Source organism: Heterocephalus glaber, unplaced genomic scaffold (genome assembly GCF_053883595.1).
Source record: "Heterocephalus glaber isolate CG9 unplaced genomic scaffold, H.glaber_assembly_v1.0 deba00000943, whole genome shotgun sequence".
NCBI lineage: Eukaryota > Metazoa > Chordata > Mammalia > Rodentia > Bathyergidae > Heterocephalus > Heterocephalus glaber.
In genome coordinates, this window is record NW_028258175.1 from 11,645,446 (window position 1) to 11,668,826 (window position 23,381).

Below are 23,381 nucleotides of genomic sequence, written 5' to 3' on the forward strand. Positions count from 1 at the left end.
GCCGGCGGGCCGGGGGCGGGGCCGGGGGCGGGGCCTGGAGGGCGGGGCCGCGGCCGCTGCAGCAGCGCGGGCCGGGCCAGGGGGCGCCGTGCGCGGCAGCGGCTCTCGAGGGCACTGCGGTGAGGCGCGAGCGGCGTGCGGGCTTGTGCGGGGCCGGGGCCGCGGCCGCGCTGCGGAGATGTGACTCGGGCCGAGGGCCAGCGGGGGCGTGGGCGCTGCGGGGCGCGGGCTCGGTGAGTGCGAGCCCTGCGGACGCCGTGGAGGGCGCTGCGGGGACCCCAGAAACTTTTGGCGCCGTGGGCAGGGGACGGCCGGAGGGTCCGCTTCTCTGGCTTGGCTGGCCTCCGCTCCCTCCCGGGTTACTGTGCAGGGGGACACTTGGGGGCCTGGTGGGGGAGCCACAGTGCGGCTGGAGAGGAGCCGCAGAGGCGGGGCGGGGGAGGAGGGGCCGAGGACCTTTATCTGCGGGGCTGGGGCGCTGCGTGCCCGGACCAGGTGCAGCTCCAAGTCCCTGGGGGGTGCCGGGGTGACCGCGGGTAAAGGGCAGCGGCGCGCGGGGGACTCATGTGAGCGGAGCCTCGGGCGGCACCGGGCCGCGGGGCGGGCGGGTGGAGAGGGGCCGCGTCCGGGGAGACGGAGCGGGGCGCGAGGGCGGGACTTGGGGGCCGAGCAGCCGCACCTGCCGCAGGGCCTGGGCAGAGCTGGCGGCGGAGGCCAGCACCCCTGGGCTGGGGCGGGGGGCTGAGACCTGAGTCTGGGGGACAAATGGGGACGGGAGGTGGGGCGGCTGCGTGCAAGGGAAGAGGGTCGTTTCCGTTCCAGACACGGAACACTAGGGCCTCTGAGAGAGGCGGCCAGGCTAGGGTAAGGACCAACCCTGAGCTGTGTCCCCTCTTCGTCGGGGACACGGGTTTCCATCCTCGTGAGGACCCCTCACGTAGATCGCCGGAGTGCAGCCGTCACCCTCCTGGGCCCCGGGGCGCTGGTTAACCCGGCTGGCAGGGGCGCACCGACCTTGCCCCGAGGACGCCCCAGCGCGGCGGGCTCCTTCCCCGTCCTTGCTCTGTCACACCGTGGCCCAGCCAGTTCCCCTCGAGTCCCCCGCTCGCTAAGGGGGCGGCTTTTGGAGCTCGGACAAAGGCCCCTGGAGGGTGGCGGGCAGTACCGTCCCCGCCTGGGGCCCCGGCACACGCAGCACACTGACGGCCCAACTGCGGCGGGAGGGGGGCGCCCTGAGTGGAGCCCGGGAAGCACCGGGGGTCCTCGCAAAGACAAGGGGCGTGGGGGAGGGGCCGGGCGCGAGACCTCCGCACTTCAGCCCAGGACCGTTATTTCAGAAGTTTCTTCTTCCGCGGGGACTCGGGGGCTTTTGAAGTAGCCAGACTTCGAGTTAAACTGCATGCAAATGACATGTAAATAGAGTGAAAATTGGCAGCTGTTGGTTGGGAGCCCTGCCCCCGGCCGGTTTTCGCTCTAGACTGTGGAGTGAACATTGTTTGCAGTCGGTTGCCTGCTCTGAGTCTCAAAGTGGGCGAGCTGAGTCCGGAGGGGAGAAGGTGGGAGGGGCAAGGAGTCGCCGTGTGGGGCTCAGGCAGCAAGACCTACAGGTGTGTTAGAAAGATAAAATCTTTATTGTCTATTTCTTAATTTCCACAGAGGTGCCAGCCAGGGTGCTAGGGTACCCCTTGTGTAAAATGGACAGGTCCCTGCTGTTAGGGGGCCGAGGAGATGGATGAACAGACACTAACGAGGCAGATGAAGAGCAAATGGACCGTCCGACGGGCTGGGGCTGCAGGAGAGTAAGACAGGGCGCCTAAAGGGAAGTGGCAGGTGTGTACAGGCGAGATGGGGCTGGCCCCGGAGGGAGATGTTGGGGAAAGAGAGAACCAGGCGGAGGACACAGCTAGTGCAAGGCTTGGAGGTGGGAATGAGCTCAGAGGAACTGAACAAAGGCCACTGTGGCCAGAGCTGGAGGCAGATTTGGGGGTGGGGGTGGGTGGCAGGCATCAGCCAGATCACCATCTTCGGGCCCTGGAAGAGAGTTGAGGGTTACTTCTGTTGGGCTGGTGAACTCTTGGAGCACTTTGAGCAGGAATCCACAAGATCTGATTTTTTTGAAAGCTCCCTGGACAAGGAAGTGGGCAGCAGCCCCTTTTCCATTCGGCCTGTGAGGGTGCCAGGCACCCTGCGGCCTGTGAGAACCACGCTGGGCCTGCCCAGCCCGGTGAGCCAACTGGAGGAGTGGCTTGGGCTTCCCGACCCACTTCCCACTTTCAGACCGTTCTTACCCTAAGGGGGCTCCACAGAGAGCCCAGGGCCCTGTAAGCCCTTCCGCCAGGAGCTTACTGAGGGTTCCTGGTTAGTCCCTTTTACAGCCGAGGAACCACCTGGGTGGAAGGGGCAGCCAAGGATCCAATTTGCATCTAAATGATTGCTTTTATTTACTGGGTTGGAGCTGCTTTGCATATTCATGAATCCTAGAGCTTGTGTTTTTGCAGCCCTTTTCACTAACCTCTGAGAGTTTTTAAATTTGAGAGCCCCCAAAATAGGCCAGTGTCTTAAGCCAGCGTTGGGAAATGAAGATTATGAGATCGTGTAACTCGGAAAAGATATCAGGGGCGTCTTTCGGATCTGGGAAAGAGCTTGATGTCAGGAAACCTTGTAACCCTTGAATCCAGCAAGGCAGAAAATGCAGCAGCGCTCCAGTGGGAGTGGGCTGGGACAGTACGATGCTGAGGGTGTGGGGAGCCCAGCTCCTGGCCTCTGCCAGACATGAGTGGAGTCGAAACGGGAGTCCAGTGGAACAGCCTTGGGGTCAGGAGCTGGGAGAAACTGGTTCCAGTCCCAGCGTGGCCTGTCATTTCCAGTAAGCCTCTGCCCAGCTGTTAACCTTTCTGCCCTCCTTGTGCCAACAGAGCAGTGGTGTTTGGAGGCTTTTTAACGGGTAGCTACCCTTGCTTCCTCTGTGCCAGGGACCGAGCTCCTTTTCCATCGTCTGGGGATGTAGCTAAGTGTCACAACACTTGCCTAGCTTGCTCAAGGCGGTGGGTTCCGTCCCCAGCACTGACAAGCAAGAGAAAAGGTCAACCCTGCCCCATCCCCCTTGGCAGTACTTTTCAAACCAGCCCTGTGAAGGTGGTGCGGTCATCCCCATTTTATAGATGAGGAGACCGAGGTTCAGAGAAATGATGTTCAGTGTTATACTTTCGTCTGACTCCCCTCTCCTGGCCTCTGTGCTGCTGAGATCTTCCATTCTGGAGGAGTCTGATGGGAGTGGAAACTGTGCCAGATATTCATCTGGGTGCTGAACTACTAAATGTACCTGGGGTAGGACAGCTATGCACACACACCCGTGCTGGGGAGAGTTCCCCTCCTTGTTGCAGTGCCTCCCCTCATCTTTATGGGGGTGGTGTCAACATGCCTCTGACTTCCGGGCACTGGGAAAGGACCTGGGTGGAAGGTGAATGACCTTTTGTTTCTTCTTTCCCATGGGAGGGTGGGAAAGGATCCTGGCTCCGGAGAGGGCTGGGCCTTGGTCTCCCTGAGTCCTGGCTCTGACCTCACAAACAAGACACTTGGCTTGAGGACCCCTGGGCTGGCCTTGGGTTCTGCCTTTGTAGTGAGGCTCCCACCTGGACCACCTGCCCAGCATAGCAGGGGCATTTGGGGCTCCCCAGAGTAGACCACCCCAAAAGGCATCTCCCCCTTCACCACCACCTCATGGACCTAATTGCTTGGTGTGTGGTAGAGAAAACCAGAGTCCAGTGGTGGGAAAACACCTCGGTGAGACACACACATCCACACGCACACACGCACACACACACACACACACACACACACACACACACCATCTCCATGGCAACTGGGCCTCTAGAAAAACAGTTTCAGAGGAATTCATTGCTCCAGATAAGGGAGCATTTGACAGTCTTTTTTATTCACTTAACAGATACTTTATATATAAGTGCTTACCCACGTTAACTACTCTCCTAAACCCCAATTATTAGTCATCATAATCTTCACCACAACTCAGGAGAGGCCAGTAGTATCATCCTCCTTTTGCAGTTAAGGAAATGAAGGCAAAAAACAAAAAGATTAACTTGGCCACTCACGGTGACGAGGGATATGGGGCAGGGTTGATCTTTTTTCCTTCTTGGCGGTGTTGGGGGTGGAACCCAAAGCCTTGAGCAAGCTAGGTGAATATTGTGCCGCTCACCTAGCCGTCCCCAGCCCTTGGGGCAGGATTTAAAACTGGGAGGTCTGACTCTGAAGTTCATCGCTTTGAGAAGCTGGGCTAGGAGAACCAGACCTGTGCGTGGCCCGGACAGGCCTAGCTGTTCTCAGACAAGAAAGTGTCCCCGCATCCTTTCCAGACTCTGCAGCGTGCAGTGCATGGGGAAACAGGAGGCTGTCTCTCCACCTGCCAGCAGAGCTGCTTCTGCTGCCTGTGCAGAGTGCTTGCACTGGTGTGTGTGTGTGTACACGTGTGCATGTGCTGTGTGCAGTGTATGCGGGTGCATTTCAGAACATGAATGACTCACATTTTGGCAAGTCTGGCTGGCAGCAAAGGTAATTAGTATGTAAGCCGAGTCTCGCAAGTTCGTTCACATTTATTCACTACTCCTTTGGCAGAGTCACCACCAGGGTAGCTGCCATGTATTCATCCGATTCCCAGTGGCCCTGCCTTGGGGCTGACTTGGAACCTCTAATCTGGTATCGGGCCGGGTGGGGGCTTCTGGAAAGCTGCCCAGCTGTTGGTGGTGTCTGCACCGTGGACATTGCCTGAGGAAGGAGCAGGGCTTCCTGCTGGATGTGTCCTTGGCCTCCTTGCCCAATGTACCCCAGAATCACCCGCAGGGCTTGTGGACACAGGTAGCCAGACCCCCGAGAGCCTGCTGACAGGCCCCACATTGGTCCTGCAGTGCCATTCCAGCATCAGACTTTGAGTCTAACCTGCCAGACCCTGGGGTTCCTCCTCTGTAAATGGAAATGGGAACCCTGGCCTTCCAGGGTGATCTGAAGGTTAAAGTCTAAATCTGTTCAGCCCCAGAGTGCCAGAACAAGACAGGCAGCCTGGGCTGGAGGTGGGATGGGGAGGAACTGGTCAAAAGAGTAATAAAATAAAATAATGGAAAATTGTGGCCTGTGCTACAAAGATATGGATCAAAAGCACTGGCATGGAGTCCGGCAGGGCAGGGAGAACCTAATTTGGACAGACTGGCTGGCTCGCAATTCTCACCAAGCGCTCAGAAACAACTGCACCATTATTGGCCTGTGGGCTCCGCCACTTTGTAGCTGCGCGACCTTGGACCAGCCCTGTGACCCCCTCGACTCACGGTGTTGTCTCCTGTAAATGGAGGTGGGAATCCTGATTGGGTTGTTCCACAGATTCTTGGGTGTTGTATGTGTAGTGTGCACAGAAGAGTGCTGGCCAGAGCACAGCACCGGCTTTCGGCCATCGTCGCTGTCCCTGGGGCATTCTTGGTATGAGAAATCAGGCCTGAGCCTGTGCTTTTGGCTTGGATGTGATTCACCCCCAACCTCAGCCATCCTGCCCACTGTTCCATGGAGTGGGGTAGTTGTCACTCTGTGGGCATCTTCAGAATGAGAGTGACCTGCTCTGGCAACTGGACCCTTCCTGTCACTGCCAGCTGCTGTAGGCTTCATCTGTGCATCTACATGTTGCATAGGGAGAACTTCCTGGAAGAAGTCGGCCATTCCATGTGGGACGCATGTGAGAACTTCTTGAGAAGTGACAGAAGTCCAGTTGAAACTGGCTGAATTGCAAAGAGGGAAGTTAATTGGCTGCTGGAATTGCAAAGTCGCGATCTGGCTTCCAGCGTAGGAGTCCAGCCATTCCATGTATTAGGACTCTACTCCATCCCTTGTTGTTTGGGACAGGTCCTCTCCCTATATGGCATATTTGTCCTTCTCCATTGCCAGGCTTCTAGCCTTCTAGCTTATCAAGCCCAGCAAAAGAGAAGACCTCGTTCTAGTTCATGCTAGCAAAAATCCTAGGGGTGATTCTCATGGGTCTGGTTTGGCTGGGTGTCTGTAGGTGAACCAGTTAGTTGGGACCAACCAGTAGGATCCATAGTCTGATTCACCAGGCCTGGGTTAAGTGCCACCTGAAGGTATGAAAGCAAAGAGTAAGAGTGTATCCATTTTCTGTGTAGGAAAGGAGCCAGGAGCTAGGGATCTGGACCAGGGCCATAAGAATTCTGTGCAGTGTCAGAACCTTGCACACCATCTTGGTGTTTTTATCATTTCCATTGGTTTCCTGTAATGGCTAGAAGGTCAGCCAGGAAGTGGGAGTGGGGAACTGGGGAAACCAAGAGCAATTTGCCTGGAAAGAGGAACTCCCCCTGAGAGAAGAGGCACAACTCAAGAAGGAGTGTGGGACCCAGGCCTGAGGCTGGGAGACCGGGCTGCTCTGGCATCTTTCCCACAGTCTCTATCTTTATATCTAAGGCAGGTTTCCCAACCTTGACACTATTAATTTATGGACTAGGTGGTTCTTTGTGATGAGGACTGTTCTCTCCCCAGTTGCGACAACCAGAAGCACCCCGAAGTATTGTCAAATGTCCCCATCCCTGGTTGAGAACCTTTGGCCTCAGGATACATTGTGTAGAGGGATGGTGATCCAGACTCCAGACTCCCTGTGTGTCATTGTCCTGGCCACCAGGGGGTGGATGGAATTGGCTGCAACCTAGAGAAACTGCCTGGATGTTTTGCCGAGACTGGTTGGAACTCTCTTGATGGAGTCTGCCACGGATGATATGTCTGAGGAAAATCCACTCCAGGTTCTCCGCCATGTCAGGGACTGATGGCATCTTGTTTTGACACATCCAGGTCTTAAGTTTTGGTTCCCAGCCTGCTTTCAGGACCTTGGGATAAGCAGTTCTGACTAGAGTGATGTTTCTCCAAAGGGTGATACTTTGGGATATGCCCAGGGGTTGTGCAGTTATATCAACATGCAGTTTTAAAATGTCAGGAGAGAAATATTTTAATGCGTTAGATTTCTTTCAAGTAGGTTGATGTTAAGAAACCAGTCAGTTTCCTGCACAGGCAGTACGTGAACAAAGCATAAATGGCTTTGGTGACTGGACCACAGGCCCACTGTCAGTGTCTGGGGTACATCCTCACCCCTACATTGGCCTGAGAACAAGGCCAGGTCGTGCTTAAGGGATCCCTCTGAGCCTGCTCCCGTCTGTAGGCAGAGGCGATGGTCCCCATCCCACCAGGCGCCTTCTCTTTCTTCAACATTAATAATTTATGCCCATCAGTGGCCTCACAGCCAAGCAGGATCTCAGACGTGGACTCTCCGTAAAGGAGCAGAGAGAAGTGGTCGATACGCATTTACTTACAGAAGCCCCAGGGACCAGCCAGCACTGCTGGAAGTGGGACCTATTACAGCCCCACACTCAGGCCGAGCTGTAGTGGATCCAGCTTGAGATGGCTGGAAATGAGCACCGAGTACAGCTCTATGGGCCTTGGCTTCTTGAAAGCCTGGCCCCTTTGAAAAGCTAGGAGCTTGTGGCAATGGGCGAGAGGACAGTCCTGATGAACAGGGCTGTCATTGTTGCGAGACTGCTCAGCACCTGCTTCATGCCCGGCACCATGCACTAGGATTTAAGTGTTCATTGGAAGCCCTCATCTGAGTGAGCTTCCCAATCAGGACATCTGGCAGGGTCCAGTGACGTCTTCGAAGGATGGTCACACCTGGGGGAGGGGACGGGCTGTTTGCACCTGGTTTGTAAAGGCAAGGATTCTGCTCAACACTCTTATGGTGCACGGGACAGACTCCCACAGCAAAGAACAATCCAGCCCAGACGCCAGCCGTGCCGGGGTTGGGAAAGCCTGGTCCACTGATGAGCAAGAGAGACAGTGTCCCTGCCCTGCCACATTTTGCAGAGAACAGACAGGAAGGGAGGAAAGGAAGAGAAAAAGCAACAAAGTAAATTAGGGACAAAGAAAAGGGTCCGAGTTGATTAGTGCTCGGGAAGGAGGCGGGGGCTGCAGTGGAGAGCAGTGGTGACGGGGCCTTGGCCAAGGTCGGGTCGATGGGGCCAGCTTCCTGTGCAGGGGGCGAGGTGTCCAAGCCCAGAGAGCCAGAGGGAAAGGAGACTCGGGTCAGGCCAGCTTGCCTGGCAGCAAGGGAAAGCAGCAGGGAAGGTCTGCACACAGGGAGAGACGGAGGGGGGGTTCCAAGATCCAGAGCCTCCGGAGCTCTTTGGAGGAGGTTGGGGTACGTGACGGGGAGCCAAAGCGTGCAGCCGAGGCAGACAGCTCGGATATCCAGTGGCCCCCAGGTATTTACAGGGCTTCACTTCTGGGACCCCATAGATACCAGTGTCTGCAATGCCAACACCGGAGGACGCACAGACCCCTTATGGAAAATGACGTAGCAGAGCATTTGCGTATATGTAGCCTACTTACCTCTTCCTGTGCATTTCAGAAGTCTACGTGATCCCTAACACTATGTGAATGCTGTGCAAACAGCTGTTACGCTGTGTTGTTCAGGGAACGGTGACAAGGAGAATGTATCTGTGCATGCTCAGGACGGTCACAATGTGTTCCTCTCCATATTCTCCGTCCCAGATTGGCTGCGTCCAGGGAGAGAGAAACGCCCTAGGTAAAAGGGCTGACTGCTACCCAGGGAATATGGGAGACTTGTGACAAGGGCTCCCTCTAGGGTCTGGGTTGTATGGCCTGGCGGAAATGTCACCCCCTGGAGGCCCTGTTTGTCACTTGCAAAATGGAGGTCACAGTAGGCCCTACCTCAGGAGCATTATGAGGACCAGTCTTGCCCAGTGTTCAGGAAATGGAAGCTGTCGGCTTTAAGAGACTGAGGGAGGAACGCGTGCTGTTCTTCGAGGGTGGTGCCTGGCTTGTGGCTGGCTCTTTAAAGTTTCGTCTTATTCCCTTATTTTGAAAAGGTCAGACGTGGCCTGGAGTATCAGATTGAAAGAACACAAAAGGGTATACTGAGAAGGTGAGTCACCCCCCCGCCAGGTCCTCTAGCCAGGAGTGATGGTGATTCAGCGTTGGCCTGTACCCAGCCGAGGATGCAGATGGGAGATAGAGCCCCCACAGAGAGCCCACAGTGCCTGGAGAAAGGAAGACGCTGGATGTGTCTAGAGGTGCGGGTGGGCTACAGGCTTGAAATGAAACAGCTCTCTCTCCCACAAGAAATCAGCAGAAGCCCGGCATGGCGGCACACGCTTGCAAATGTAGCATTCTGGGCGGCTGAGGCGGGATCACAGGTTTGAGCCCAGCCTGGGCAACTTAGGAACTTAGGGAGTCCCCATCTCAGAATAAAATTTTATAAAAGGGCTGGAGATGTAGTTCAGTGCGAAGGCCCTGGGTTCAATCCCCAGTACCGGAAGAAAAAACAGAAGAGCAGGAGTTTCACAGTGAATGGATCTTTCCCCCTAACCATCCTCACCCCTGTTTTTAGAACGTTCCTGGTGTCAGAGAGAAAGATGAGAACCTATCAGGTGCTCGCCTTCCTCCTGGTCTTGGTGATCGCCTCTGTGGCCTCTGAAAACGCCAGCACGTCCCGGGGCTGCGGGCTCGACCTCCTCCCTCAGTACGTGTCCCTGTGCGACCTGGACGCCATTTGGGGCATCGTGGTGGAGGCGGTGGCCGGGGCAGGCGCCCTGATCACGCTGCTCTTGATGCTCATACTCCTGGTGCGGCTGCCCTTCATCAAGGACAAGGAGAAGAAGAGGCCCGTGTGCCTCCACTTCCTCTTCCTCCTGGGGACCCTGGGCCTCTTTGGGCTGACGTTCGCCTTCATCATCCGGATGGATGAGACTATCTGCTCAATACGCCGCTTCCTCTGGGGTGTCCTCTTCGCGCTCTGCTTTTCCTGCCTGCTGAGCCAGGCGTGGCGTGTGCGGAGGCTGGTGTGCCAGGGCACAAGCCCCGCAGGCTGGCAGATGGTGGGCCTGGCACTGTGCCTCATGTTGGTGCAGGTCATCATCGCCACCGAGTGGCTGGTGCTGACAGTGCTGCGAGACACGAAGCCAGCCTGCGCCTATGAGCCCATGGACTTCGTGATGGCCCTCATCTACGACATGGTACTGCTTGTGATCACCCTGGGGCAGGCACTCTTCACGCTCTGCGGCAAGTTCAAGAGGTGGAAGCTGAACGGGGCCTTCATTCTGATCACGACCCTCCTCTCTCTGCTCCTTTGGGCAGCCTGGATCACCATGTACCTCTTTGGCAACGCCATGATGCAGCAAGGAGATGCCTGGAGCGACCCCACTTTGGCCATCACGCTGGCGGCCAGTGGCTGGGTCTTCGTCATCTTTCACGCCATCCCCGAGATCCACTGCACCCTCCTCCCGCCCCTGCAGGAAAACCCACCCAACTACTTCGACACGTCACAGCCCAGGATGCGGGAGACGGCGTTCGAGGAGGACGTGCACCTGCCACGCACCTACATGGAGAACCAGGCCTTCTCGATGGACGAGCACAGTGCAGGTAATGTGTGCACACCTGGCTGGGGCTGTTCGCCCCGGAAGGACTCTCCCCTGAGTGGAGATGAGCGGTCCCTGTCCTGGAGGCAGACCGGAGTCCACAGCGACACTGCCTGTGTTGAAACTGCCTCTGAGATGGGTTTTCAGTTAGCTTTTCTTCCCACTAACTGCCAACTAATTAATTATAAAAATCCAGGCTTTTCTCACAAAGTCAGGGCTGGGGAGGGGCTCAGTGGTAGAGTGCTTGCTTAGCATATGCCAGGACCTGGATCTGATCACCGGCACTGAAAAAAAAACAGTTGAGCTGGTCTCGGTGGTGCACACCTGTAATCCCAACACGTTGGGAGGCTGGGGCAGGTAGAACGCAAGTTCACATCCAGCTTAGGGAACTTAGTGATTTAATGTGACCCCGTCTCAAAATAAAAAAGGCCTGGGATGTAGCTCATTGTGAAGGCCCTGGATTCAACCCCCAGTCCTGCAAAAGAAAAGAAATTGTATTGTGCAGCACTGCGCTGACCTTCCCATTTGTCTGGAACTCGCTTAGGCCAGTGGCTACTGAAAGGCCCTGTCTCTAGGGCCTCACCAAGCTGTGGTGCCCCTCCGTGGGGATCTACAGGCTGCTTGCCACACTCTCCACTCTTTCTTTTGCTCCCTCATCCAGCCACTGTGTACACTGCCATTAATTCTCTGGTGCCCCAGAAGTGCTTGAGTTTGCAACCCATGTGCTAGATGGATGCAGGATGCTACAACAGTCAGTGTTCTCCCTTCCCCACCTCAGTCATCGGGAATGTACAGATTTGGGCTCTGAAAGCAGCTGTCTGGGTTCAAGTTCTGCCTGTGCCATTTCCCAGTTGGGTGGTTTTGAGGAAATGATATCACCTTGCTGAGCCACAGTTGTTCTCCCCTGAGAAATAAAAACACGAGGACATACCCCATAGAGCTGTTGCAGGAAGTAACCAAGCCCCCGTGGTACCTGGCATGGAGCATGTATGTCTTGGTTGGTCCTCTGAAAGCAGAGGCCTAGACAAGGGTGTGGGGCAGGGGTTCACTTGGGATGAGGACCTGCACCTTCCCCACTCGAGAAGGCGAGGACAAGGTGCCAAGATAGTGCACCTGTGAGCTGTTACCACCATGGGCAGCTGGAGACACAGGTAGAATGAGTCCCAGAATTGGCCCTGGAAGGACAGGAGGCTGGGGCATTTTCCCTGCTAACTCCTGACTTTAACCAACATTCCCTTTACTCTGGTCAGTGGACTGAACATGTTTCTATTGGGTTCTAAGGCCAAAAAACAAATTTGGTGAGACTTGAGGTGACACTGTCTAGGTACCAGGACTGCTGCAGTCAGATTCAGAAGTGAGGTCATAATAAGACCTGCCTGGGGGATGCAATACAGGGACCTAGCCAAGGCCCTGCTATATATGTAAATGCTTGAGAAGTGTCCCCTCGAATCATTGTGGAAGGGAATTGGCTGAGTTCCCGGCACTCGAGATGAGACAAAATTACCTTTTCTCATTTACCTGAAGAAACATCAAGGCTAACAACAACAACAGCAGCAGCAGCAGCAGCAGCAGCAAGAACCAATAATAGGAGTGGCAGGGGAAGTAATGATTAGCTAGTGTAGTCACCATTTGGAGCACTGACTCTGTGCTAGGCATGATTCTGCTTTAGCCGTCGCCGATGAGGTAGCCCCACCATCATTCTTATCCTACAGATGAATGATTAAATGGAGGCTCTAAGAAGATGGCCCATGAGACCGTCATGATTCCCACTTTAGCGACATTCACCCAGGTGCCTGGCAAATGGACTGTGCTCAGTAGCCAGTCATACTACGCAGTCAGCCTTTTCAGGTTGCAGGCCAAGGCCTAGAGCACAGCCTGCCCATCCCTGCAGGCAAGGAGGGCGCGTTCATCCAAAAGTTCCTTCAGGGCCACCCACATTCCTCCACTCCTATGCACTCCCTGCCCCTGCAGAACCTTTATCCAAGCTGCCCTCTTTTACCAAAAGTTCCAGGCCAGGAAGCCTATGTTGAGAGGCCAGCAAGCTTGGCGGTCTCAGCCAGCTGGGGGGCTGCTCCTTGGGATGCCAGAGATGGGGTCTGGATAGAGGTCTTTCCTGGGAGCCAGAGGTCCCTTCAGGGGGTGTGGTGACTGGCCAGTTCCGGAGGTCCTGGTGGAGCCACCTCTTCACTGGATCATTACCTGCACTCTTTCTCATAAAAATGTAGCCAGCATTTTGTGTCCATATGAGATCCAGAGATCAGGGGACCCAGATTGGTACCAACAGTGTCAGGGTTGGCCTGCAACCAGGTTGAAAACACTAGTGTTCAGCATGTGCTTGCTCAAACCAATGTGGAGGTCTTTCCAAGGTCAGTAGCATAGAGCTACAATATCCTTTGGATGCTGCAGAGTTTTCCATTAGATTGCATGATTTATTTTTCTGATATTCACCTGGCAAGTGTTCTGCTTGCCTCTGGTTTTCCTTAGTAAACAGTGCTGCAGTGAACACGCTTATTGGTTCATCTTTCTGCTTTTGTGAGGCATCAATTCATGCATCACAAAAAAATTGCTAGATAAGAGTCCAAGAGTTTGAGTGTTAAATCTTCATACATAATGCCAGAAGGCACCCAGAAATGCAGACTGCTTTACTGACCCCACTTAATAATTGCATGAGCTCCATCTCCCCACCTCAGAGGGAACTTTAGGTTTTGTCAGATTTTTTTCCCATTACTAGGGATTGAACCCAGGAAGTGCTGAGCTACATCCCTGCCCCACCCCCTTTCTGAGGCTGGGTCTCAGTAAGTCACCAAGTTTCTCAGGCTGGCCTCAAACTTGTCTACTTCAGCCTCCTGAATAGCTAGGATTACCCATGTGAACTACGAAGTTTTTTTTAATAGCCCTTATTGGATCATCCCAAATTTGAATCCACCAAATGCACAGGAGACCAGGCAGGGCAGGCTGCAGGCAAGGTTGGTTCCCTCAGAAAGCTCACAGAGTGGCTAAGCCGGAGTCCTGGTAAGGCTGCCCTTTATTCTAGAGACCCTTGCCTTGCCACTGGGAGCCATCTGGGCACACTCCCGTACCATAGAGGAGCAGCTGTTGGCTTCTTTGGTGCTGACCTCAACCAGTTTGTATTTTAGGAACCTGGCCCCATATGGAACCTAACCCTGGAGCCCTTGGGCTTCCTGGAATAGCCAGGATACAGAAGTTGTAGTTGGTCCTGTTTCTCTTGCATTTGAAACTTCCTGCCAGCCTTGCATGCTCTCCTCCTTTGCTACAGCCCCAGCCTACATGCCTGCCTGCCTTTCTACCTTCCTTCCCCCTCCCTCCCTCTCTCCTTCTCTCCCTCTCTCCCTTTCTTTTTCTTTCTCTCTCCCTCTCTTTCCTTCTCTTTTCTTTTTGTTTGTTCTTTCTTTCTCTCTCCCTTTCTCTTTTGTTCGTTCATTCTTTCTCTCTCCCTTTCTTTCTTTCTCACTTGCTCTTCTTTTTCTTTTCTTTTCTTTTCTTTATCATTGTGAGACAGGGTCTTGCTGAGTCACCATGTTTCCTGGGCAGGGCATGAAATTGCAATCTTCCTGCCTCAGCCTCCCAGAGTGCTGGGATTATAGGCATGCACCACTGTGCCTGGGCTTCTCTTCCCTTGAGGCCCTACATATATACAGCTTCACCAGCCTGCTGCTCGAGAATAAATGTCAATGAGGCCTGAGGTATGCTATAAAAAATGAAAGTATGGAGGGCTATGGCACCTTGGACCACATCTTACAAAGCATTAACAAGGCACAGTAAATGTTCACCTTTCAAAGCACCTTCTCTGATCTCATTAGAGCTACGTGCTATTTAAACAGACCCTTTAGGCTAGGGGTGTTGCTCAGGGATAAAGCGTTAATAAACAAACACACTGGGCAGCAGGCTGCAGGAAGGGTTAGATTCCGGATTGGAGTAATGGATGGTAAGATTTGGTCTTTCTCCATCTCTTGGCTGTTAGTGTCCTGGCAGCCCATAAGCTCCAGGCTTGCACAGAAGCCCAGTGGAGAAGTGGAACATTTCCCAGGAGCCTGCGCGCAGCTCCCAGGCTTAACTCTGATTGGACCTAAATGTTTTCCCCTGAGCCAATCAGTTTGTCCAGGGGGATGGGCTGAGTTACGAGGCCAGAGAGGAGGCAGTTGTGGCCAACACTTCAGGGGTCTTAAATGCAGGGTGGACGTTCATCAGAAGAGCCACAAATGGCCACTGCAGGGAGGGAGCTTGGTGCTCACCCCACCTGCAGCTCTTGTGGCCCTGCATTTCAGAAAAAGCTGTACAATCAGCTCTTCAAAGGCTTGGAGATGCCAGAGCAAGGAGAGTTTTCTTAAGTGTTCTTGGAACCTGTGTTGCCCATCCCACCTTCATTTCTTTGGTCCAGTCTGGGCCGAGCTGTCTCTGATGTCACTTAACTCAAATTTCTTCTAAGTGATGTAGTGTAATGGTTAAAACCAGTTATCCGGAGATGGTAAGGCATGATGCTGAAGAACACCAGATTTCTGTCTGGGTTCTAATGCTCATTGTGTCCCTTACCAGCCATGGAGCCTTGGGCATTGCCTGGCTCCTGGTTGATACTCTAGGAAGGTTAAGTGTAGTACTGAGGTGATTCTGGTCTCTGCCTTGAGTAATTTGTGAAAAACCCAAGCTATCTTGCTCATTTTAGCCAGAAGGGAAGACTGTTAAGTAAGACCACCCTCCTACTCCTCCTTTTCCATGCAGGGCCTCATACATTAGGCAAGTGCTCTACCACTGAGCTATGTCCCTAAACCCAAGGCCTTTGCACTCAGCTACATCCCCAGTCTTTTTGTTTTTTTATTTTGGGACAAGGTTTCACTAAGTCACCAAATTTCCCACACTGGGTTTGAATTTGGATTCCTCCTGCCTCGGCCTCTCAGAGTGTGGGATTACAGGTCTATGCCATCATGTCTGGCTAGGACTAGTAGTTTCAATGAGAAGAAAAATGGTGTCGATGGCCTCTTACAAATGAGAAAATTCTGTTTTGATTTTTTAAGTAGAGTTTCTCCTCTTTTTTAAATTGTGTTTTAGAGAAGTTTATTACAAAGTTGCCTGGCACGGTGGCACACAACTGTAATCCCTGATACTCAAGAGGCTAAAGCAGAAGGATTCTAAGTTCAAGGCCATCCTGGCAACTTAGGAGGACCCTGTCTCAAAATCAAAAGGGTATATAAAAAAGGAAAAGACACAGCACAGTGATAGAACACTTGCCTAGCATGCATGAAGTCCTGAATAATTCATCCCTGGAACAACAAAAACAGAAATTAAGCAGGAATCACAGGGAGTTCCCCCCCCCACACACACATGTCGTTTCCTCTATTAACAACTTGCATTAGTCATATATTTGTTACAGTTGATGAATCAATATTAATGCATTATTTTTATTCAAAGTCCTCCTTTTTTTTCAGTGCTGGGGATAGAACACAGGGCTTTGCACACGTTAGACAAGCACTCCGTCTCTGAGTTACATCCCCAGACATAAGGTCTATATTTTAATCAGAGCTCATGTTTTTGTACTGTACAGTTCTATGGGTTTTGACAAATACATTGTGACTGTGTCCAATGTAGTATCATACAGAATAATTTCACTGCCTTAAACACCCTGTACACCTCCTGTTCATCCCTCGTCCAGCCCTGACCCCTGAAAACCACTCATCTTTTACTGTCTCTATAGTCTTACCTTTTCAAGAAAGTTATATAGCTGTAATCATACATTATAAGCCTTTAGCAGTAAGCATTTAAAGTTCCTCCATGTCTTTTCAGTTTTTCCTTACAAAACGGGAAATTTAGGCCAGGTGTGGTGGCACCCACCTATAATCCCAGCACTCGGGAGGTTGAGGCAGGGGGATTGCTACTAGTTCAAGGCCAGCCTGGGCTGCATAGTGAGGTCAAGGCCAGCCTGAACTACATAGTGAGACCCTGTCTCAAAGAACAAAACAAGAAACTTAAAAATGTAGCAAATAAGAAATACCATTTACCCACCTTTCTAAGGTAAAAAGTGCTAACTTATTTTTCCATTATTGCTGCCGACCACCCTTCTATTCTTGTTTGGGCATAACCCTGTGTGCCTGTGGAAGGCCATTTTCCCAGGATGACAGGCGCTATTGTGTGCTTGATGTCTGTGTTCTTAGCGGTCCCACCCCTGTGTGTATCCAAAGACAGTGCCCGATTCTGAAAGTTGGTGCTGACTTGTGTGTGAGGCTGTCTGCAGTGAGGAGGAGGTGGCTCTTTTTTCAGAGGAGACCTGAGGCTGCTGTGGCCTGCAGACTCTGTGTGCAGTGATGGCGACCCTATGGCATGCATGTCGCAGCAGACTGTTTGATGTCATTGAAAGTTCTAAAAGGCTCACCATCACTGGTCTAGACCCCGGGCCTCCTGCCCCTGCAAGCTGCAGGCACCTGGACTCTACACACGTCCCAGCCCCACCGAGATGGGTCAGACTCCTAGAGAGCCTGAGAACAAAGCTCCTTTGTGATTTTTGTTTTGAATCAGGCTTGTGACAAAGGGGAGGAGCCACTGCAGTGGGTGGTGGGTGGGGGTGCCCTGAGTGCCTTGTTGTTGCAGAGGAAGAAAACAAAATCATGTCTCTCTTTTGGTGTTGTCATGCTGCCAATCCCTCCCTCCCTCCCTCAGCTCTCCGAACAGCAGGATTTTCCAACGGCAGCTTAGGAAAAAGATCCAGTGGCAGCTTGGGGAAGAAACCCAGCAGCGGCTTGGGAAACAGACCCAGCGCTCCATTTAGAAGCAACGTGTATCAGCCAACTGAGATGGCCGTTGTGCTCAATGGTGGGACTGTAAGTATCAAGATGTGACGCTGGGCAGCAAGTCCCAGAGCACACTGTGTGGGGAGCAGCTGCGACAGGGGCACACATCCTGTGGAGGCTGCTTCTGTGGTCTGCAAAGACAGCGGCTCAAGTCGACATCCCTTGCAGCTCAATGCATGCAGTGCTTCCATGTTCCTTCTTTCCCTCCTACCCCCTTTCTCCACTCACAGAAACCCGACTTATACGGTACTTGGTTAACCATCTGTCGCTTCCTTAGGAGGAGTACCTGTTTCTTGGGGCTCTTTACTCTTTACCCAGTGAATTCTTTGGCTTTCCTTAATACAGTGCACTGACCCGCTCCCTGGGAGGTGACTTTAAGGAAAGGCCCCGGGGCACAGCGCCCTGGCACATTGTGCTAACGTCCCCCCCTAGTTTAGGCCCCTTGGTCTCCACTTACCCTTGTGCCCCAACTGGGCGCGGGGCTGCTCCACCCCAGCTCCTGAGAGACCAGAGCGCTTACCTTTGACTCTTCAAACACAAAACCACGTTTACTATCTGATGCCAAACAGGCTGTCGGCAGAATCACCATCCTTTCTGTTTTGCCTCCGTGGAACATGATTTTGATTTTCCAGCAGTTCTAAGATGCACTCTCATTCCCACATTTAATTTCCAAACATAGCTATGTGCTTCTTTCAAAAACAGCACATGTGTAAACTGAATTTCCATTCTTTATTTCATGTGCCAATTCCATACTCAACCTGAGCATTCTTTTTTTTAATTTTTTTAATTTTTTTAATAAATAGAAGTCAGGGATGGTCTTTGATCTCCGGAGGGAACTTTGGTTTCTCTGGCTTGTGAATGGTCCACTGGACCTCAGTTTGCATTGGTTTGGAAAAGCTCAAATATAAAATGAATCAGATTTGTATTCTTAAAATCCCCTACCATCACTGTGCTGTTTGTTGTCCAGAGCCAAGAAAAGCCTGATGAACAAGCATTCAGCCTGTGTGTTACAATTAATATGGTTAGGAAAGTCCCCATCTGACACTCTTAAGCTCTCCTGATTCATTCAAGATCACTGTGGGTAAAAACACCCAAAGCTTAGAGAGTGCCTTTCAGGGTAAGGAAGCCTGTATCAAAGAGGGAATAACTGCAGCACCAAGGAAGTAGCCTTCCCAAGATACAAAACAGCATGGCACACCATGGTTGCTGCTTTCTTTGGGGATTATTCAGCCCATCTAGGCAAGAGCAGGGCAGCTTACCCTTAGCACGTCGTGAATGAAGCAGTTTCTGATGTTGACGTTGAGTTCTCAGTGTGTTATCCTTATGTGTTATTCCAGATCCCAACCGCTCCGCCAACTCACACTGGAAGACACCTCTGGTGAACAACTTTAAGTTCCAGAGAATAAGAATCTCTCTTACCATTTCCATTCCCTGGCCGTGTCTTTCTTGAGGGAGAAATCAGTAACAGTAGCTGAGCAAGGCCGCCTCACAGCCAGGAGAGTTGGAAATTCCGGCCGAGGGCCTTTCGTGTAAATGTGAACACTGATGAACTGAAAAGCTAACACCGACTGCCCTCCCCTGCCCTCCTCTGGCACACACACAGACACCTAATGCCACACCAACCTTGGTCCCTGCAAACTAAAACAGAGCTCATTGCAAATAGTACTAGGCTCACTGGGAAATGTGGCGAGGAAGACTGTTTCATCCTCTGGGGGTGGAACAGAACTGAATTCACAGCTTGTGAGCCAGGCTGATGTTGGCCAGATAGAGGGTGGGGGGCAGCCCATCAAGCCCATCCCTCCCCAGTAAGTGCCAGATCCTGGTGGCCTCTTGGAGATGACTGTGTCATTGAGGCTTTTCGCTGGCTTGCCTGTTGGTTTGCACATTTCAGGGGAGTTATGCTATGGGTGTGATTCTAAGGTCAATCGTGGGGGCAGTTTTATAGCCAGAAGTGGTGTAGGAACCTGGCACGTGCCAAAGAGGACAGGCCCCCTGGGCCTTGAAGTGACCATCATCTCTCACTCTAGCACCTATGACAAGAAAGCCATCTGCCCCCTTCTCTGGGGAGCCCCAGAAATATCTAAGCATGGTGGAGCCACAGTCCCTCCTGCTTCCTGCACTCATGGGGGTCCCTTTCCCAATTGTATCCCCTTATTCGTTCCAAAAGCTCAAATGGAGCCATGGGCTGGAAGCCCCTCTGAGAGGCAGATTGGAAGGCCAGCGCCATAGCAGATTTTTCCACCATGATGTCACATGGCAGGGCTGCCTGGATTCCCAGTAGGGTGGAGAGGTGACGTCCTGCTGCCTACAAGCAGTGACCTCTTGGGTCTTTTCTATGGATTGGGAAAGTCCCCAGGTGGAGTGAATCCCTTGAGGGTTTCTTGCTGCTTTGGGAGAAAGTGGGGGACATTTTTCTCTTGCTTTTCTGCAGGTTTCATGAAAATGGCTCTCTTCAAAGCCCATTATTTCTACCATGGTTTCCATCTGTCCTAAGCAAGTCATCCCTTTGTTACTTGGCATTTCCAACATCCCGGCCATTAAAAGCCCCCATGTTCTCTGCACTGTTTGGCCAGCATAATTGCTAGCAACGAGTCAGAGCAAAGAGTTTTATCCTGACACGTGGAATGTATCAACAAGGGTGGGGCCTTTTCCATAGACTCTAATCACTACATTGCTTTTTCTATAAAACTACCCATAAGCCTTTAACCTTTAAAGAAAATGGAAAAGGTGAGTGTTGGGGGTGGGAGTGGGGGTGGAGGTCGGGGAACCCAGCCTCTTCATCAGCCAGTACTTTTGCGCTGAGTGTGTTTTAATAAACCTGATTTGTCTTGAGGCCCTAGTCTCTGCTGTGTCCCCTCCCGGCCCCTACCTGTCCTTGGAGAGCACTGGGGGTGAGGCCAATCTGGCCAGCCCCGCGTGCAGATTTCCCTTACAGCTCCTGCATTTCCTTGTGTTACCAAGCATGGGGACAAGAGAGCATGGCACCAAGATGTCCCCTTTCCTGAGCTTCCCAGAGCGCCGACCCCACCCACAGCATGTGCTTTGCTTCTAGAGAATCTGATCTGTCCTCTCTGCGCGAGCACCACCATTGGGTGGGCTGAAAACTTGGAGTCTTGGGGAAGGGGAGGGAAGGAGCCAAGGCCTAGGGTGGGGTGGGGGTGGCTGCATGCAGACCCAGCATTCTGCAAATAAAGAAGTCTCAGAACCCCTCAGTCCAGTCTGCGGGAAAAACGACAGCATTGCACATTCTCATGCTAGGAAATGATTGCTCACCCCTGCTCTCTGGAGTCCTTTGGAGCTTTCTGATACCATCAGTGACTGGTCCGCAAGAGCCCCCCTTGCAGAAGGGAGGAGTTCGCATGATGGATCGGGCCCCTCTAAGTTCTTTGTTGTCCACACGTATAAGGTGAGCACTGTGTAAATGGCTACCTGTGAAGAGCAGCATTTCTGCATCATAAAAACAGAACCAACTTTGAGCCACGGGAAACCTCGCTGAATGAGACCATTTCTATTTCTTTTTCTCCTTTTAAATCTGATAGGTTAGTGCTTCTGGCTTTTGTTTTATTTTGGCTTTAAGGTTCAGGGTGGGCTGTGTGCTCTCACAGTGAGGGCCAAGGCAGGAAAGGGGAATCTATTTTTCTAACGGGTTCACTCAAGCACCAAGAGGAGGCTTTGCCCAGAGACTACTGCGTCTGGCTTCCTACAGAACAAGGTTTAAATACGGAATTGAATGGCACCTCAGTTTCAGATTTGTGTATGTAAACAAGGCTTATTTGGGGAAAGTGACCTGGAAGGACAGCATCTGTGAATAATCCCTCGTTGTAAGCACAAATTTTTCCATGTCTTATTAGTAATATCGCTTTGGAACTGTAACAGCCACTCTTGTCGCCTCTTTTAATAGAAAATTGTTCCAGCCTGAATTTCTCCACTGGAGATGAGGGCGGGGGGGAATGAGTTCCAAAAACTTAGAAACTGGGGAGCCCTGACATCTGGAGGATTTCTAGGATTAAGAGCCAGCTGTTGGAAACTGGATGTCTAGCGGTGTTTTGTTTTGTTTTAGCACAGATGTAAGGGGTTAGGGTCCCCGAACAAGTGCAGACTGGGGGTGGTCTTTTGGGTTGCCACAAGCTGAGTCAAACACTTCAGGCTGAACCCCAAACTAAAAGAGAGCATGGTGGCTTTTATAATCCAAGGGTACAGTGATTATACCAGCTTCGGGGAGTTCTCAGCAGGTGCTTTTTATTAATTGACACAGAGCTAAGGCTCGTTTTTGATAGATAATATATATTTATTAAATGTATTAATGTGTTTTATAATGTACCTTTATCTTCCCCTGGCTGACTTGCATACTTATAAAAAATCATTCAGAAATTTCAAGACAATCAGTGTGTACCATACATGACTATAAATATTACAAATTTAAAAGGTTGTTAAGCATGAGCAGATAGGTTTTATTTTCAAAATGCTGTTCTTAACACAAAAAAATAAAGGCTTTACTATTTACTTAAGACGTGTGGTTGCTTTTCAAAACAACCCCATACCCCTCCTAGGCTTTTGGCTGAGTCTGTGGCTTTGTGAATAGGAGAATCCTGCTTAACTGCAAACCGCAGAACAAGTGAGAGGCATAAGTTAATTTACCCACAGAAATAGGAACTTTCTAGAATACTATGGGGCCTAGACAACACAAATTCTTAGTGATTGCTGTCTGGGTTTAAATGTCTCATCTTGAGCTGAGGTGTGTGTAACTGAGTGGTAGGACTCTTGCCTAGCATATACCACAAGGCCAAAAGCAGAAAAAAACTCAGAGATTTGAAACATAAAATACGGAGCCTGCAAAAGTGGGGAAAATGATAATAAGGACACTTCATCTCTTGGAATTAGAATTCCATCGTGGCTTTTAAGAATAATTGGCTGAAAGGGTAACATCTAAAGCACTGAAGAAATATGTAGATGAAAGAATAATGTGGGGATAATGAAGGAATTAAGACTGGTATCTTTCTAAACTATTTGCACTAAAACACGTTCGTGACAAATCCTGTCGTGTGCAGAAATGATTGTTTCCACATGCACTACGTCTTTTCGTTAAAGAAGTGATAGAGAAAGCGCAGTGTGCACAATTTCCTCGTACACACAGGGTAATTTGTGCCCTGCTGGCAAAAGATACCAAGGGTGGCTAAGGTGATGTGATCCTGACTCCAGGCGCCTCCTGGTCCTCCATTTTGCATTTCACTGCAGAGAGATGAAAGAGAGCGTTAGGATCAATTTCCACCGGCAGACATACTTGGGATTTAGAAACAGGAAATGCTGATGTGTAGACAAGGTCAGTTGCAGCAGAATCCGTGGAGTGCCCTGGTCCTGACCCTGCCAGTCCCCTAGAAGGAACACAGGTCTATTGTGCTCCAAGAGCGCACCTGAAGGTACACAGCAGTGCTGTCCAAGGCCACCCTTCTTTCAGTTCAGAGAAAGGTTGAAAGTGTATTTTGCAGGTCAAGGTACTGACAGAAAGAAGTTTCAGTAAAGGTGATGATAGGTCCAGGCTTTTGACTCAACCCAATCTTTCACCACACACTTGTTCCCCTCCACCCACCCAAAATGAAAACCTCAGGGTATTGCTGGGGTCAGCGACCAGAAGAGAATCTTTTCTCTGTCCTAGTCTAGACAAGAATGTGATCCCAGTGAGTTCTGAATCTGCCAATCAGAAAAACATGGGACTGTCTGTAAAGAGAATCTCAACAAAAACTCCTCCCCAAAGAACGATGAAAGCCCAGTACCTTGCATGGATAGGAGAGATCCTTTTGGAAAGAACTCTTATTTTTGTTTGTTTTTTTGATTTTTTAGTAACGGGGATTGAACTCGGAACCTTGTGCTTTCGAGGCAGGCAGCAGAACCACTGAGCTAAACCCCCGGCTCTCTCTTCTTTTAGTGTAATTTAATTGTGTGTGTGGTGTTGAAGATTGAACCCAGGGCGTTTTACACTGAGCTACATCCCCACCCATCCCCCCACACCCCTCTTTTTTTGAGACAGGGTCTCACTGAATCACTAAATTACCCAGGCTGGGCCCGAACTTGCAGCCTTCCAAGCCTTCTAGACTGCTGGGAT

The 23,381-nt window shown here is 51.6% G+C and overlaps 2 protein-coding genes across 14 annotated transcripts in view; one reads left to right on the forward strand and one right to left on the reverse strand.

The window, feature by feature from the left end:
- Positions 1-47: 47 nt before the first annotated feature.
- Positions 48-21,789, forward strand: Gprc5b (G protein-coupled receptor class C group 5 member B). Of its 7 annotated transcripts, none has more exons than XM_087208942.1 (6): positions 94-119; positions 8,456-8,632; positions 8,937-8,992; positions 9,458-10,488; positions 17,151-17,311; positions 18,619-21,789. In XM_087208942.1, the coding sequence occupies exons 4-6, from the start codon at positions 9,483-9,485 to the stop codon at positions 18,661-18,663; spliced, it is 1,212 nt and encodes a 403-aa protein (XP_087065068.1). In that variant the 5' UTR covers positions 94-119; positions 8,456-8,632; positions 8,937-8,992; positions 9,458-9,482; the 3' UTR covers positions 18,664-21,789. The 7 variants fall into 7 exon arrangements, with proteins under 7 accessions (XP_012931758.1, XP_021092891.1, XP_004855874.1 ...); XM_087208941.1 differs by having other exon boundaries at positions 95-233; XM_013076304.3 differs by lacking the exon at positions 8,456-8,632 and having other exon boundaries at positions 48-119.
- Iqck (IQ motif containing K) overlaps positions 21,546-23,381 on the reverse strand; it is a 128,023-nt gene continuing 126,187 nt past the window's right edge. For 5 of the 7 annotated variants that reach the window (XM_087208954.1, XM_021237240.2, XM_004855822.4 and 2 more), the window contains one exon: positions 21,546-22,510. In XM_087208954.1, the coding sequence (XP_087065080.1) occupies positions 22,455-22,510 (56 nt within the window). In that variant the 3' untranslated portion in view covers positions 21,546-22,454. The remainder of the gene's footprint in view (positions 22,511-23,381) is intronic. The other 2 variants (XM_021237237.2, XM_021237238.2) reach the window with 1 other exon arrangement.

What these genes read in the sequence shown, in the direction of transcription:
- Gprc5b (XM_013076304.3), top strand. Translation starts at nt 9,483, where the DNA reads ATGAGAACCTATCAGGTGCTCGCCTTCCTCCTGGTCTTGGTGATCGCC. An exon ending in GATGGACGAGCACAGTGCAG is followed by an intron (nt 10,489 to 17,150) that starts GTAATGTGTGCA and finishes TCCCTCCCTCAG; the next exon opens with CTCTCCGAACAGCAGGATTT. An exon ending in TTGTGCTCAATGGTGGGACT is followed by an intron (nt 17,312 to 18,618) that starts GTAAGTATCAAG and finishes GTGTTATTCCAG; the next exon opens with ATCCCAACCGCTCCGCCAAC.